The sequence below is a fragment of the Nilaparvata lugens genome, chromosome 8, assembly GCF_014356525.2.
Source record: "Nilaparvata lugens isolate BPH chromosome 8, ASM1435652v1, whole genome shotgun sequence".
NCBI lineage: Eukaryota > Metazoa > Arthropoda > Insecta > Hemiptera > Delphacidae > Nilaparvata > Nilaparvata lugens.
Genome location: NC_052511.1, coordinates 49,904,076 through 49,922,113, shown reverse-complemented (window position 1 = coordinate 49,922,113; position 18,038 = coordinate 49,904,076). Strand labels below are relative to the sequence as shown.

At 34.9% G+C, this 18,038-nt stretch overlaps 1 protein-coding gene across 4 annotated transcripts in view; it reads right to left on the bottom strand.

Moving 5' to 3' along the window:
* Positions 1-18,038, bottom strand: part of LOC111044179 (lysosome membrane protein 2) — a 224,715-nt gene that overhangs the window by 86,328 nt on the left and 120,349 nt on the right. For all 4 annotated transcript variants that reach the window (XM_022329263.2, XM_039435000.1, XM_022329262.2 and 1 more), the window contains exon 2: positions 13,674-13,860. In XM_022329263.2, coding sequence (XP_022184955.2) covers positions 13,674-13,842 — 169 coding nt within the window. In that variant the 5' untranslated portion in view covers positions 13,843-13,860. The remainder of the gene's footprint in view (positions 1-13,673; positions 13,861-18,038) is intronic.

Below are 18,038 nucleotides of genomic sequence, written 5' to 3'. Positions count from 1 at the left end.
GCATGAAGAAATTGGTTCTGGACTTCTCTATGTACCTAAATAATATATTAAAAAATCAGAGCTACAATTTGAATTGCATGCACCAATGTATATAGTGACTGGATTAAGTCGGGCTCAAATTGCATTGCATTATTTTGCACTGTTCAATACAGAATCCGAATTCTGAAACTCATTTATGTCATAGAATTCCCATGTTTCTCAATAAAAGCAGTAGAACAAATCAATGCTCTTTTAATAACATAACAATAACTTATTCATACAGTGACTGTATTCAAAGAATAACATATATGACATAACAGGATCCTTAAGATTGAAGAATTGATTATTTTATTAATTGAAGATTAAGTATTTAAGTATGATTCCTTACACCTTGCTACTACCTACATTAGTTCAAATTAGTTTTTTAATCTGTTTGACAGCTTAAAAGATACTACCACTCACTCTCTTCATATCTCTCACTTTCTTTCTCTTTCCCCACACCCTCTTATTCCATTTTCTGTCTCACTCTCCACGCCACTTGTTTATTTACCCGCGTGCATATTATTAATTCAGTTTCATGGAGTTTCCAGACTTGTCGAAGGAATGCGCAAGTGATGCAATGTGTGTTATTACCCACAGTTCCAGCTTCATTCCTCTCTCTGTCTTTCTTCACCTGCTTTACCCTCTCTCTCTCCCTACTGCATTCCTCTATCCATCTCTCTTCCTCTAAATCATTCAGTCTCTCAATCAGCAGTATCTCTCTTCAACTTAATTACTCTCTCTGTCACTCTTAACCTCCTTCACCCTCACACTGTCTCTCTTAACCTCCTTCACCCTCTCTCTTCCTCACCATTGCATTACTCTATCCATCTCTATTCATCTACATCGTCCAGTCCCTTACGCTCTCACACTCACTCTCTCCCCACCCTCTCTTCCTCACACTCACTCTCTCTCTTTCTCTCTCTCGTGAGCAGACAGGCCACCGAACAACGATCTTGAAAACTTGTTTAAATTTCAACATCATCGAATTGAGTCCCTTTCATATTTCCAACTAAAGCTCCGATCTGAGACAAGCGTAACTAAAGTAAATAGAGAAATAGAGTTACTGTACTCCGATGAGGACATCTGACAAAGCTCACTATAATTTCTCTGATTTCAACTATTTTTCTAGAATTGACTATTTCTCTTAGGCTGGGGTAGACATAGAAAAAACCCGACATATTATGAGAGGAATTATCTTGGAGAATAATTATTATTATTGGAGGAAAATGTTGATACATATTAATGTAGAATTATGTCTTCAAAAGTTTATGAATTCAATGTGAGTTATTCCGGCTTTAGGGCTTTAAAACTGGCTTATTCCAGATTTTTATTGATCTTTGTTCAGAACAAGCAGATTCGATTATGTGTTTCGATATATAAGTTGAAAAACATGCGAATTTTAACGATCGAAAGGGAATAATGTGAATGGAAACTACTTCAATCTTATTATTACTGTACAACCATTGTGTTTGTATTTTCATTGAATACTATTCCATATTCTGCCAGGAAGTGAAATATCCTATCAAAAACATTTTTTTTTTCAAAATTAAGAAGAAGAGAGGTTTTGAACTCTACCTGTTTCCTGAAATCTGCCCATTAATAAATATATGAACAAGGGATGGAATGTATATATCTTCATAAAATGTCTGTATATTTTACTTTCCTTGCCCTATTACCAGGGAAGGAAAGTATTGCTTTCCGAAAAAATTAAGGACCCCCATTTCTAAATTTCTATACGTTTCAAGGTCCCCGAGTTCAAAAAAGTGGTTTTGGGTATTGGTCTGTATGTGGTGAGGGTGTATGAGTGTATGTGGGTCTGTGTACACGATATCTCATCTCCCAATCACGGAATGACTTGAAATTTGGAACTTAAGGTCCTTTCAATATAAGGATCCGACACGAACAATTTCGATCAAATGCAATTCAAGATGGCGTTTAGTTTTTCGCGATTTTCTCAAAAACGGCTCAAACGATTCTGATCAAATTTATACCTAGAATAGTCATTGATATGCTCTATCAACTGCCACAAGTCCCATATCTGTAAAAATTCCAGGAGCTCCACCTCATCTATGCATAGTTCGATTTTAGATTCTCAATTGTCAGGCTTCAGATACAATTTAAACAGAAACTTTCAAGTGGAAAAGATTGATCATGAAAATCTCTACAATTAATGTTAAGTAACATTTTCACCTAAAATTGAAAATAAGCTCGAAATTCGAAAAAATATTATGATTATTCAATTGCAAACTGTTGACAACTGTTGATTCTATTGAATCATTCATTAAAAACATTAAGAAATAGACCCCGTGTGTCTCCAGCTTTATTGTCCTGTCACCAGCTGGCTCAGATCTTAGAATAGTAGACTTGAGATGCGCGTAAACACTAGCGTCAGGTGATCAATTTTCATAACGGCAAGGAAAGTTGTGTGAGTGCGCCAGACCAGATTTTTAACTGTTGAAAATTGTACTTGACCTGAGAGAGCATTCGGGCTAATTTCCTAAATGCTGTGATGAATCCTAAATTGAAATTCAATGAGCTGTCAATGGAATGGTGTTTATTATTATCGTAGCAATCATGTGTAATCCAATTGGCAGAAAAGACATGGAAAACTGTGAAATTTCCAGTTTTGTAAGAGTTCGAATCGAGGTTACACGCCTACAGCAGATGAATAATAAATTGTCGGACAAGATTGTTACAAAAATTTAATAACAATAACAAGATCAGTGGTTGGTTTCCTGTAGGTTGGTTATAAATAATCTCTCTCACTCTCACGCACTTACTATCTCTCTCTCCATCACTCCCTCTCTCTTTTTTCCCCTTTCGCTCTCTGCGTTTATGTGGCAAAGAGGACCTGGAGTCCTAACTCCGCCCGTAATGAAGGCAATCGATCAATCAATCTCTATCTCTTCCTTTTCTGTCGACCAAAGAGTAGAATGATTCTGTATTTTCTCTATTATTCAATGAAATGTTGTTCCAAATTTATAGTATAACTGGAGCAGTATATATATATATATATATATATATTTAATATATATATATATATATATATATATATAGATATATATATATATAGCAACCAAGATTATTTCATGAAACCTATTTCACATGAGTAGAGAATCTTTCCATTATCAAGGAGTGATCCTCTTCAAAAAAATTATGTCTAGTCAATTGGTTGCATGGGATTGGAGAGAATTCCGTGATGAAATAAAGCATTTTCACAGAATTCTGTATTGTTACTACACTATTATGATAGGGAAATTTAAGAATGAATGGATATTCAGAGAATGTGAGAAATTGTATGTTTTTATTCAGCTCTCTCATTTCTCTGCCTCTCTCATCTTAATCATTCCAATATTATGATACGATTACCCAGATAATTGATTAAGAAAATTAAGATAATTAAGATATATTGATCATTGATACGGTAGCCAGATAATTGATTAAGATATTGTATACTGAATATTGACATAGAGAAACGATAGCATAAGTAGATATCCCAAGGTATAGGGCGTTTATGTCGCAACTTTTACTGTTCTTTCCTATGCAGCTGTGTGACGCTGGTAGTCTCTCAAATTGTGCCGTTCATACACTATCACCCCAACAAAACAGTAAATATTGACAATAATCGACAGTAATCAGCTTGAGATAACAGTAAAAGTTGCGACATAAATTCCCTATACCATGGGATATCTACTTATGCTATCGTTTCTCTATGTCAATATTCAGTATACAATATTGTAATCAATTATCTGGCTACCGTATCAATGATCAATATATCTTAATTATCTTAATTATCTTAATTATCTTAATTATCTTAATTATCTTAATTATCTTAATTATCTTAATTATCTTAATTATCTTAATTATCTTAATTACTTAATTATCTTAATTATCTTAATTATCTTAATTATCTAATTATCTTAATTATCTTGATTATCTTGATTATCTTAATTATCTTAATTATCTTAATTATCTTAATTATCTTAATTATCTTAATTATCTTAATTATCTTAATTATCTTATTATCTTAATTATCTTAATTATCTTAATTATCTTAATTATCTTAATTATCTTAATTATCTTAATTATCTTAATTATCTTAATTATCTTAATTATCTTAATTATCTTAATTATCTTAATTTTCTCAATCAATTATCTGGGTAATCGCATCATAATATTGAAATGATTAAGATGAGAGAGGTAGAGAAATAGATGATATAATATTTGCTGATAAATAAACATACAATTTATTACATTCTCAGAATATCCATTCATTCTTAATTGTTTCTCTAATTGTTTCCATTCGCTATTGTTTCTCTATGATATTGATTATCTAGAAAATTGGTAATATAGCCCTCACATAAGTTCTAGCATTTTGCATGAATCAAAAATGACTAGACTACAATGTATTCTAGATACATTGACATTCATGATGATAATGATGATGAATATATACAGTTTAAACAGTTACACACTCATCGATCTTTGGACGTTCAATTTTTTGCCGTCCTTATGTTGATTTCTATCAGATTAGACGGAGCTTGACAAACATCATCTGTTTGAAATCATCTGTTTAATCTAATAGAATTTATAAGGATAGCAAAATATCGTACGTCCAAAAATCGATGTGTGTGTAGCAAGTCTAAAGGTGCGTACAGATATACGCGCCGCGAACATGAGCAATTCACTTTTAATCAGCTGATTATATCTGTATTTTTACAGAAACGGTAAGATGGAGATATAAAAAGCTTGGCATCAGCTGATTGAAAGTGAATTGCTCATGTTCGCTGCGCGTAAATCTGTACGCACCTTTACGCGCGACGAACATGAGCAATTCACTTTTAATCAGCTGATTATATCTGTATTTTTACAGAAACGGTAAGATACAGATATGAAAAGCTTGGCATCAGCTGATTAAAAGTGAATTGCTCAAGTTCGCTGCGCGTAAATCTGTACGCACCTTAACAGTATCAAAGTTAGTAGACAGTTATTTAGTCTGTCTACTAACGTTGTAACAATATCAGATGATGAGAATTCAATTAATTAACACCAACAGAATCAGATGTTTTCAGAAACAACGGGATATGATTTAGAAGCTCTGACTCAAACAACCACCCTTCCAACAGGAGTACCGAGAGTACGGCGCTTATCTAATTCTGATTGTTGAGATAAGGCCGGGCAATTCCGTCAAGAACAACTCCCTTGAATTCATATGACAACTTATAATCAATTTATGATTTCTGGAAACAAAAATACTCTAAATGATCACAGTTTGAGATTATTTTCAGACTCCCTATACCCATATAGCCAAAACACTTTTATTCTCTATTTCTTACAATTGGTTCATCATTAAAATAATGACAGGGAGAGGAAGAATAAGGTAACCTTGTCCTATTTCTCTCCCCAATTTGAATAAGGTTTCATACCACTAAATACTCTATCAATGACCACAACCGTTCATTCTGAATGAATGGAACTCTGAGCTATAAGCAGGAAAAATATCAAAGAAAGAGTTAAGAGAGTAGAAAGAGGCGGCAACCAAATTGGCTGAAAGAATTTCCTGGTGGACGATTAGTCAACACCAGTAGGCCACCACAAGACACCATTTAACAACTTGTCGAATTCCTCTCAGCTATGCCATAACATTCGCATGTTTCTGCTCCAGCCTCAGATATACAGTATAAATATATGCAACTGGACAGCTTGGCTGTGAATATAGGTATAGAAACTATGTTACTGACCAACTTAACCGAAAAAAGATATACAACTAAATGTTGAATGTGATACTGAATGAGATTGTGTATTTGCTTTACACTATGAGAGTAAACTGAAATGTGTATTTTTTACTGGTTTTCCTTTCTCTGGGAATTCCTTGTATTTTCTTCTTTCTACTTCATTTTTTATCGCTATTTTATTCCCTTTTCCCCTCTATTTCTTCTTCTTTCCCTTTGCAGAAATATACGTATCTTCTTTACACTATGAGACTACTCTGAAATGTGTATTTTTTACTAGGTTTCCTTTCTCTGGGAATTCCTTGTATTTTCTTCTCTCTACTTCATTTTATCGCTCTCCATTTTATTCCCTTTTCCCCTCTATTTCTTCTTCTTCTTTTTCTTCTACTTTTACTCATACTTCTACTTTGAACATTAATCCTCTCCTCTTCATCATTGGGAATTAATTTAGAAAAAACGTTCCATCATTGGATGAATTCTAAAGAAATTAACAAAATATGTGGGGCTCGCAATTTCAGAGGAATACAAGCTGAAACAGTAGAATAGGTTGCTAGGAGAAAAGATAATAAAATGATAACAATAGACAAAATTTTATTCGAGATACTGAAGTATTGAGGATGTAAGGATTGAATTTGAGAATTATTACCACGTCAATTGACTTGATGCTTCAATATTCGAAGCATCCATCGCAAACCGTCCACTTGATAGAGTGCATGAATACAAGATGCACGAAGAATGCAATAGTGAACAGAACAAAGTGAGATATCGACGAAGAAGAAGAAGAAGTAGAAGAAGAAGAACAGTATGAACTCTAGTATAAATGAGAAACATTTCTTTCAATTGACTGACAAATGCAGGTGACAATCATATACATACTATGATGAGGAAGAATATCGAATGATGCATATCCTATACTATGAAACGAGCAACTTCTGTTTGTATGTTTATATGTTTATATGTTTGTATTTCACCAGATCTCGAAAACGGCTCTAACGATTCTCACGAAATTAAGAACTCAGGTTTATAATATAAAGATTCGATTGCACTAGGTCTCATCCCTGAGAAAACTCGCTGATGGACATAAAAAGGATAACTATTATTCATTCTTGGAAAAACAGCTGATAATAATTATTTCGTTGTCTGTTGGTGATGGAAGTGAGTGAGCGAGTTCATGTGTGTGGGACTGTGTCAAAATTATGACTCAGATGTTCAACTTTTGTAATCACATTCAATCAGGTTGCAAAAAAGCCGGGTTATTTTCAATCCTGATTATTTCCAGAAGATCCATCTTTTTGAAATGGTCTGCTCTGATTTGGTTCACGTGAAGTTGATCAGGATTAAAATTCAACTGGCTTTTGTGCAACTGGGCCTGTGTGAGGGAAATTTTTGGATTCCTCGGGGAATTAATCTCAATTTACAGTAATATGATAGAACATTTCTGTATGAATGTTATTGTAATTTCTTCTTTCGTAATAAATTTTTCATGCTTTTGTACTCCAGAGCGAAGCTCGGTCCCCGATATTTCTTCATTATATCATAGAATTATTCATAATTATTAAATAATATTCTGCATACATCTTGAAATTTTAAGATGTGAAGAAGTTAGGAAGTGAGGAAAAGAGGATGATGAAGTAGAAGAGGAGAAGGAATAATTATAAGAACGACAAAATAAGGAGTGGCAACTGGGTGGTAGAGAGATGACCGTTTGCGGTTGCAGCAGTGTTGCAAAGTCCAGTTCCAAGTTGCCATTTGCCAATATACAACACTATAACCACCGCATCATATATAAACAGATATAGAACCCTACACCAGTGATAGCCATAACCTCCTCACAACGACGACCTCGCTACGGCTTTCTCTTTCTATAAACATAGTCTATACATGTATATTTTATAAATAGTTGTTCAGTGCGGTCCAGCTGATTCAACTTCAGCTGATAAACACAGCTGATATAATTGAACTAAAACTCAAGAAATAGGTAAGGAAAGTATTGATTTCCGAAAAAAATTAGGGTACCCCAATTTCTAAATTTCTACACGTTTCAAGGTCCCCTGAGTCCAAAAAGTGGTTTTTGGTATTGGTGTGTGTGTGTGTGTGTGTGTGTGTGTGTGTGTGGTGTTGTGTGTGTGTGGTTGTGTGTGTGTGTGTGGTGTGTGTGTGTGTGTGTGTGTGTGTGTGTGTGTGTGTGTGTGTTGTGTGTGTGGTGTGGTGTGTGTTGTGTGTGTGTGTATGAGTGTATGTGCGTCTGTGTACCCGATATCTCATCTCCCAATTAATGACTTAAAATTTGGAACGTAAGGTCCTTACAATATAAGGATCCGACACGAACAATTTCGATCGAATGCGATTCAAGATGACTGCTAATATGGCGAAAATGTTGTCAAAAACAGGGTTTTTCGTGATTTTCTCGAAAACGACTCCAACGATTTCGATTGAAGTTATACCTGAAATAGTCATCGATAAGCTCTATCAACTGCCACAAGTCCCATATCTGTAAAAATTTCAGGAGCTCCACCTCATCTATGCAAAGTTTGATTTTAGATTCTCAATTATCAGACTTCAGATACAACCCAAACAAAAAATGTTGAGTGGAAAAGATTGAGCATGAGAATCTCTACAATTAATGTTCAGTAACATTTTCACCTAAAATCAAAATTTAAGCTTGAAATTCGAGAAAATGTGATTATCCAATTGCAAACTGTTGATTCAATCAAATGATTCACTATGAAGAGATAGCAGACCTCGTGTGTCTCCAGCGTTATTGCCCTGTCACCAGCTGACTTGGATCTTTGAATAGTAGACTTGAGATGTGCGGTAACACTAGCGTCAGGTGATCAATTTTCATAACGGCAAGGAAAGTTGTGTGAGTGCACCACACCAGATTTTTCTACATTCAAATACATCTCATATTATTACTTCCATCATCAAGGGAAAAGTTTATAAAAAGCATAATTTCAAACAAAATGTTGGAATATTCCTCCTTCATGAACATGAATGATTTGGATAAACTCAACCCTGTTACTGCTGCCACCTACTGACTAAATTCGGAAATACATCGTCGACCAATGAAAAGAGAGTTTAGCTGTGTTTCTGGAGGCGTGGCTTGGTTCTTGCTTGTGATTGGTCCGATTCATATACTTTGTTTTCTTCACAGTTGCATTCTTCAGCTATCTTGTGCAACTCTCTCTCATACACACACTCTTTCTCTTATCTTGTGATCCACTCTATTCATACATTCTATCAAGTATTGAGTTTGCAATGCTTCGAAAATCAGTGATGGATCAATCATTACTAATGATCACTGTTCTAATGGTGATAGTGTTTGTAGCTTAAAATGTTTCAAGTTTTTCAATTTATAAATTATTAAATGGATGTTGTAGAGTGATACTTATTTTTTAATATATATAATTAACTAAAATTCCAAATTTATATTGTTTATATATTTGGAAGGCAGATTTTCGTGAAATATTATAAGAAGTGGTATCATAACCTTATTCAGATCTGCTCATCAACTATCGAAATTCGGGGGAGAATTAGTTTTGGATTCATAAATTATGTTGCTTCTCCCGTAATCATTGTTTTGATTTTGTGCATGTGTAAATGAAATAAATTTATGAAATTACATGCTCAATAAATCATTAATTTGTAGATTGTCCATTATAATATAATTTCTTGGCAAATAAAATATAGTTTATCATTTTCAAACAGAATGGACAGTTGATATTACATCAGATTACTGGTATCAACTATCCTGTATGAAAGGCAGTGGCAAGGCAGAGAATAGGCAACGATTGTTTTCTATCTTTCTCCACTGCCATTATAATGTGAACTTCAAAATCATGGAATAGAATCAATCACTATAAAAAGCATAGGAGATAGAAATTTGACACCTCGCCGTTCTATCATTCCTTCTGACCTAATAATTTTATTCTCAATATTGACTGTTGAATAAAACTTACTATGGAGGAAGAAACCACTGATACGTAGCTACAGGTGGCTTCAAAATATAGAGACAACTTGGCGTAGAAAACGGGTGACAAAAATCTGGTGCGGCGCATTCACACAACTTTCCTTGCCGTTATGAAAATTTATCACCTTACGCTAGTGTTACCGCGCATCTCAAGTCTACTATTCAAAGATCTGAGCCAGCTGGTGACAGGACAATAACGCTGGAAACACACGAGGTCTGCTATCTCTTCATAGTGAATAATTTAATAGAATCAACAGTTTGCAATTATTGATTAATCACATTTTCTCGAATTTCAAGCTTATTTTCAATATTAGGTGAAAATGTTACTTGACATTGTTGAAATTTTCACACTCAATCTTTTCCACTTGAAAGTTTTTGTTTAAATTGTATCTGAAGCCTGATAATTGAACATCTAAATTCAAACTTTGCATAGATGGGGAGGAGCTTTTAATTTTTACAGATATGGGACTTGTGGCAGTTGATAGAGCTTATCAATGACTATTTTAGTTATAGATTTGATCAAAATCGTTGGAGCCGTTTTCGAGAAAATCGCGAAAAACCCTGTTTTTGACAACATTTTTGTCATTTTAGCCGCCATCTCGAATTGCATTTTATCGAAATTGTTCGTGTCGGATCCTTATATTGTACATTCATACACACACACCCATACAGACCAATACCCAAAAACCATTTTTTGGACTTGGGGGACCTTGAAACGTATAGAAATTTGGAAATTGGGCTACCTTAATTTTTATTGGAAAGCAATACTTTCCTTACCTATGGTAATAGGGCAAGGAAAGTAAGAAAAAAGAAAAGAATGTCTATAGAGGAAAACCATAGAGAAATAAAACATAGATACGCACTGCAGGCTACAGGTGGCTTCAGAAAATAGAGAGACAACATTGTGTAGAAAACGAAAGTGACGAAAAAACAGAGGAAAAAGAGACGATTATGGCAGAGGAGGTTTTGGAAGAGGGTGGAGGAGGAAGTTGATAGATAGGTGGACTGCCTTGGTAGGTCGACTGGTGTGCGAGCGTGTGCGTGCGTGCGTGAGTGCTGGTCATAATACTACACTCACACACATTCACACGAACTCACTCACAGGTCATGTGGAACGCCTGTGTCATAGAGACAAGTAGTGACCACATCAAATGATAGAGTATGTAACTTGGAAAAGAAGGAGAAGACGATGAAGAAGAGAAGAAGAAGAAGAAGAAGAAGAAGAAGAAGAAGAAGAAGAAAAGAAGAAGAAGAAGAAGAAGAAGAAGAAGAAGAAGAAGAAGAAGAGGAAGGAGGAGGAGGTGAAGAAGAAGAAGGATAATGTAGAGAAGAAGAAGAAGAAGAAAGAGATGATGATGATGATGATGATGATGATGATGATGATGATGATGATGATGATGATGATGATGATGATGAGGATGAAGAAGAAGAGGAAGAAGTAGGAAGACAGAAAAATTGAAAAGATAATTCAGAAAAGATGAATTCAGGAGTGGTCCTCGAGATAGAGGATGTCAAAAAAGTGAAAGTTGATGAAAAAAGAAGATTTAAGAAGGAATCGCGTAAATAATAAGATGTGGAAAAGAAAAGGAAAATAAAGAAATAACAAGAAAAAAGGAGAGTAGGAAAGATAACGGTTTGCATAATGGGAAAATAAACGCATAAAATAATAGATTGAGTGAATCAATAATAAAATGGAGGAAAGAAAAAGAGAAAGGATAAGAAGAAGAAGGAGAAGAAGAAGAAGAAGAAGTAGAAAGACAAAAAAATTTAAAAGTTAATTCAGAAGAAGATAAATTCATGAATGGTCCTTGAGATAGAGAATTTCAACGCATAAAAAAGGAATAAATCAATAATAAAATGGAGGAAGAGAACAGAAAGAAGAAGAGGGAGGATGAGAGGAAGAAGAACAACAACAAGGAAACTAAGAACAAGAAGATGAAGAAAAAGAACAGAAACAAGATAAATCAAGAATTTAAGATGAAGCTGAAGAAGATGGAGAAGAGGAGGAAGAAGGAAAAACAAGATGAAGAATGAGATGAAGAAGAGGAGAAGAAGTAAAATAAATTCGAAGCAGACCAATGGCTACCTACTAGAGCTACTACCAATCTTGTTCATACTATATTATTTTAGCCGTATGTCAAAACTGGGTTAGCAGGACAGTCAGATAGCTCCAAACTGGCTGCTGGCTTATTAGCCGCACAGTATGTATTTATAAATACCTCATTAATTGATATGACGTTGTCAGGTCACTCGAAAAGTGGACACGCGGAAATGAGTAATATGTCTACGATTTTTTTTTGTTTCGTATTCAATTAAATCTTGGTTTTGCATCATACTTGAAGGAAAGTGAATCTTTGCGTGTTGGTTGTTTGTAGCAAATCAGATCTACAAAAATTGAGTCCATATAGAAGATTCTATTGAATTCAAAGATGGAAGTTTATTCAAAATCATCACAAGATTATGGCATAGAGAAACAATAGCGTAAGTAGATATCCCATGGTATACGGAATTTATGTCGCAACTTTTACTGTTATCTCAAGCCGATTACTGTCGATTATTGTCAATTTTTACTGTTTTGTTGGGGTGATAGTGTATGAACGGCACAATTTGAGAGACTACCAGCGTCACACAGCTGCATAGGAAAGAACTACGTGAACTATCGGCTTGGGATAACAGTAAAAGTTGCGACATAAACGCCCTATGCCATGGGATATCTACTTATGCTATCGTTTCTCTATGATTATGGTTGAATCAAACTAGAGTGAGACTCATGTTAGTGGAAACACCAAACAAAATATTATAGATCCATCAGACAATGTATTGGAGATGAAGTGTCATCTTATCTTAAGTCACTGAATATGATAGGAAGGAGTCGTTGCCACTTCCCCTTTTCATCGTCTACCATATTGGAAATTGTATTTTCACTCAGTTTAATTTAAATTTCATGCTAAAGTGAGACATTGGGACAATGAGACAATTTGATAAAATGAAAATTTGGTGACATTATTACTTTCCTTGCCATATTACCATAGGTAAGGAAAGTATTGCTTTCCGAAAAAAATTTAGGTACCCCAGTTTCTAAATTTCTATACGTTTCAAGGTCCCCTGGGTCCAAAAAAGTGGTTTTGAGTATTGGTCTGTATGTATGTGTGTGTGTGTGTGTATGAGTGTATGTGTGTCTGTGTACACGATATCTCATCTCCCAATCATCGGAATGACTTGAAATTTGGAACTTAAGGTCCTTACAATATAAGGATCCGACACGGAAAATTTCGATCAAATGCGATTCAAGATGGCGGCTAAATTGGAGAAAATGTTGTCAAAAACAGGTTTTTTTTGCGTTTTTCTCGGAAATGGCTCCAACGATTTTGACCAAATTTATACCTAGAATAGTCATTGACAATCTTTATCAACTGCCACAAGTCCCATATCTGTAAAAATTTCAGGAGATCCACCCCATCGATGCAAAGTTTGATTTTAGATTCCCAATTATCAGGCTTCAGATACATCTAAACAAAAAATTTTAAGTGGAAAAGGTTGAGCTTGGAAATCTCTACAATCAATGTTTAGTAACATTTTCACCTTATATTGGAAATAAGCTTGAAATTCGAGAAAATGTGATTAATCAATAATTGCAAACTGTTTGGCAACTGCTGATTCTATAAAATCATTCACTATGAAGAGATTACAGACCTCGTGTGTCTCCAGAGTTATTGTCCTGTCACCAGCTGGCTCAGATCTTTGAATAGTAGACTTGAGATGCGCGTGAACACTAGCGTCAGGTGATCAATTTTCATAACGGCAAGGAATGTTGTGTGAGTGCGCCACACCAGATTTTTATTCTACATACCTAGTATAGAAAATGATATTCAAAATTTCAATTTTGTCAATCTTTTTTCACTACTTTCAAGTGTAATTTCATGCTAAAATGTGACAATTTGGTGACTTACCCCACTTGATGCGTCCCTGTTGTGATACGAGCATTTGTATGGGCGTCCTATCGCGGCCATGATGGGGACTAGTGCCGCCATTTTGTACGGTGCCATTTGGCCTGGAAATGCCGAACAGTCTGTCCCTGGCATTCTGGCCAATCGTCAGGTAGTGCTTGCTTAGTCCCATTCCTCAACACACTTCAACCTAGAAAACAACAAGAATAGAATAATTTTTAAAAAATGAAAAGCTTAAACATGGAATTTCTATACAGGAATACCATACATTCATTTCCTTCTTAAGGGCTACTCATATTTATGTAGAAATAAAAAAATCATCATCATTTTAATAATTACTAGTAGTTCTGGGAACAGTAGACCTCACGCAGTATTCTCATCTACGAGTACCTGATTGAAACTGTAGACCTTATGGAAGTACAGCAATAGACTGGCTTCTCCACACAATCATCTGTGTAATCACTTGTCAGCTGATTTATGATGAATAATTCTATAGTCTGATTTTCACTCTCATATTGGCGTATGAAGGAGGCTCCTTTTTTCTTTTATATTATCCTTGATTTGCAAATTTTCCAAAAACCTTGTATATACGTCGACGCGCAATTGAAAAAGGAACATACCCGTGAAATTTCATGAAAATCTATTACCGCGTTTTGCCGTAAATGCGCAACATATAAACATTCAAACATTCATACATTCAAACATTCAAACATTCAAACATTCAAACATTCAAACATTCAAACATTCAAACATTCAAACATTCAAACATTCAAACATTCAAACATTCAAACATTCAAAATTCAAACATTCAAACATTCAAACATTCAAACATTCAAACATTCAAACATTCAAACATTCAACATTCAAACATTCAAACATTCAAACATTCAAACATTCAAACATTCAAACATTCAAACATTCAAACATTCAAACATTCAACCATTCAAACATTAAGAGAAATGCTAAACCGTCGACTTGAATCTTAGACCTCACTTCGCTCGGTAAATTATCATCATCATCATCGTCATGGATTAGGCTTTTCAAGCCTGTTCCGGCGTCCATCTCTTCCTCGGTGTACCAATACTTCTTCTGCCTATTGGCTTGTGGAGAAGGGCATTCAATGGGAAACGGTCTTGTAACATTCTAAGGACATGATCTGACCAGTTATTTCCTTATTGCCTCAGGGTATCCAAAAAAAAAACATTAAATTTATCAGCTCAATTTTGTATTAAATATTCTTCTTTGCCATTTATTATTTTGAAGTCTATAATAGGTCTCTTTATGTGCCTGATTTCTTTACCTCAAATTCTATCCTAGAAACACCATTGAATTTTCAAATATCAGCTAAATTTTGTATTAAATATTCTTCTTTGCCCTCTATTATTTTGAAGTCTATGTAGGTCTCTTTATGTGCCTGATTTCTTTTACTCAAATTCTATCTTAGAAAAACCATTAAATTTTCCCATATCAGCTGAATTTTGTATTGAATACTCTGCTTCGCCATCTATTAGTTCGAAGTTCATATAGGTCTCTTTATGAGCCTGATTTTTTTTACTTACATTCATTCTAAGATAAACACCTCCAAGACATAATGTTCTTATCAGACTCAACACTGGTTGGACATAACATTCTCTTCTCATATTTCCATTTCGAATCCGATCCTCCCTTGTGCATCCTTTGACTTGCCATTCTGCTTTGCCATTTTTTAGTTTGAAGTCTGAATAGGTTTCTTCATGTGCCTGATTTTTTTACTCACATTCATTCTAAGATAAACACCTCCAAGACATAATGTTCTTATCAGACTCAACACTGGTTGGACATAACATTCTCATCTCATATTTTCATTTCGAATCCGATCCTCCCTTGTGCATCCTTTGACTCGCCATTCTGCTTTGCCATTTTTTAGTTTGAAGTCTAAATAGGTTTCTTTATGTGCCTGATTTTTTTACTCAAATTCATTCTAAGATAAACACCTTCAAGACATAATGTTCTCATCAGACTCAACACTGGTTTGACATAACAGTCTCTCCTTATATTTCCATTTCGAGTCCGATCCTCCCTTGTGCATCCTTTGACTTGCCATTCTGCTTTGCCATTTTTTAGTTCGAATTTCATATAGGTCTCTTTATGTGCCTGATTTTTTTTACTCAAATTCATTCTAAGATGAGCATCTTCAAGACATAAATATGTTCTTATCAGCCTCAACACTTGTTGGACATGACTGTCTCTCCTTATATTTCCATTCCGAATCCGATCCTCTCTTGTGCATCCTTTGACTTGTCTAAGGAATCGCATCTCTGCTAACTGTATTCTTGATTCATGCTTCCTTGTCAGCACCCATGCTTCACTTCCGTGAGTCAAAGTAGGTATGGAAAACCTCTCTAAAGTTTGAGCAAGGTGTTCTTTCTGATTTTATCTTTGAGGGATCGAGTGATTGCTCTTTATACCAGGTTAATTAAAAAATCAAAGAACCTTATTACTCACGACATGTTACGTCGTATAATGTCTCTCTTGAAAATGGCATTATATATGTCGTGAGAAATTGGAAAAAGTTGAATAAAGGTTACTTTGATACTCTTATTTTTACAGAAATACCTTACTATTCAGTTCTATCAAACAAGATAATTGATAACTTTGGCCACTAACGACAGGAACAAGTCTGTCTGTGTGTTCACACATGTTGGAGAGACAAGTTGTGTCATCGGAGAAACGTTTCTAACTGAATTGTTTGAGGTAGGATTTTTGTAGTTTCGATGTTTTGTTGTTCATTTCTTTTTCGCTGGTCTACCTGAGGTTAAACTATTATGTGATTTTCCGATAGTTTATTTTGAATTTTTGTCAACCAGCCTTCTTCATGATTATTCACTAATAATATAGCCTACAAACACATTGTGAATACTTGAACTATAAACATATAAAAACTCGGAAGAGTAACTTTTTTTAGATCAACGTGTGTTATTCTCTTTTTATCATCGTTTAATTTTTTTCCAGATATTGCGAGCTCTTTTCTCATACTATCATAGTTTATAGGTTAATTCAAAGACTTATTTCCTACTAGCTGGCCCGGTTGAACTTCGTACCACCAAATAGTTTAATGCATCTCATGACAAACTTTAGCTGGATGCACACCTGAGGAGGCACGATGCGGCATTTTATTTATATAGATAATTTTCCAACTGCAAAATAAATAATTTACTAAAAATCAATTAATTCTGAACATCGAAGACAGCACAATTATTCGAAACAACGCAATGTCTTTAGAGCATGTAAGTCTTTAACCTGAGGCCGCACTGCTGGATGGTTACACACACAACAGTCATTTTGTTTTTAGTCGGGGCGTTTAGAATAAAATACATGGGCGGTTATGGAGCAGCACACACTCTTGTCTACTATCTACCGACGGCTGTTGTATGACGCATGATTATAACAGCTGATTTTTATTTCTATGTGTGGCCAGCTCACAAATCTTATCCCATAAGGATTACAAATGTGAACTTTGAAGGACCGTAGGAAAGAGTCCTTAAGTCGGATTATGAATTTGATTGGCAATAAACCTGGTCCTGAACTTAACGAACACAACTAAAAAAAATCATCAAATTCGGTGAACACATAAAAAATTTAATGAATGTCAAAATTTGATGCTCGATTCTTCTATATATATATAAAAGCGAAATGGCACTCACTCACTCACTCACTCACTCACTCACTCACTCACTCGCATAACTAAAAATCTACCGGACCAAAAACATTCAAATTTGGTAGGTATGTTCAGTTGGCCCTTTAGAGGCGCACTAAGAAATCTTTTGGCAATATTTTAACTCTAAGGGTTGTTTTTAAGGGTTTAAAGTTCGTCTTTTAGCATGTATATTCTTCTTCTTCCTATCTCTTAATTATAATTGAAATTTCCATATCATATGTTACTATAGAACTATAATCTAGATAGAGTACCTCTTCGAAACAGTTGTTAACTGGCAACTAAATTAATAATTTTGTCAGGTTGGCATTAAGTTGAGTTGTCTTTGTTAGGTTGGCACCAAGTTGAAGATTTAAATGCATTTATCGCGGAAAAATGATTGGGCACTGCTACTTCAATCCTGGGAATATTATATTACTAGCAGTCAGGCTCAATTCGCTCGCCATATCCGTTTAGTCTGGACCCCCGACTGGATTGTCCTAACATATGATAAAAATGCTCAAATAAAAATGCAGGTGAGCGAAGCGAGCCTGCTGATTTCATTCTTGGACGATCCAGTCGGGGGTCCAGGGGGCGGAGCCCCCTGGCTAGACGGATATGGCGAGCGAAGCGAGCCTGACGGCTAGTATTTATATAAATAGTGAGGTCCACGATATAGTGACGGTATTTGATTT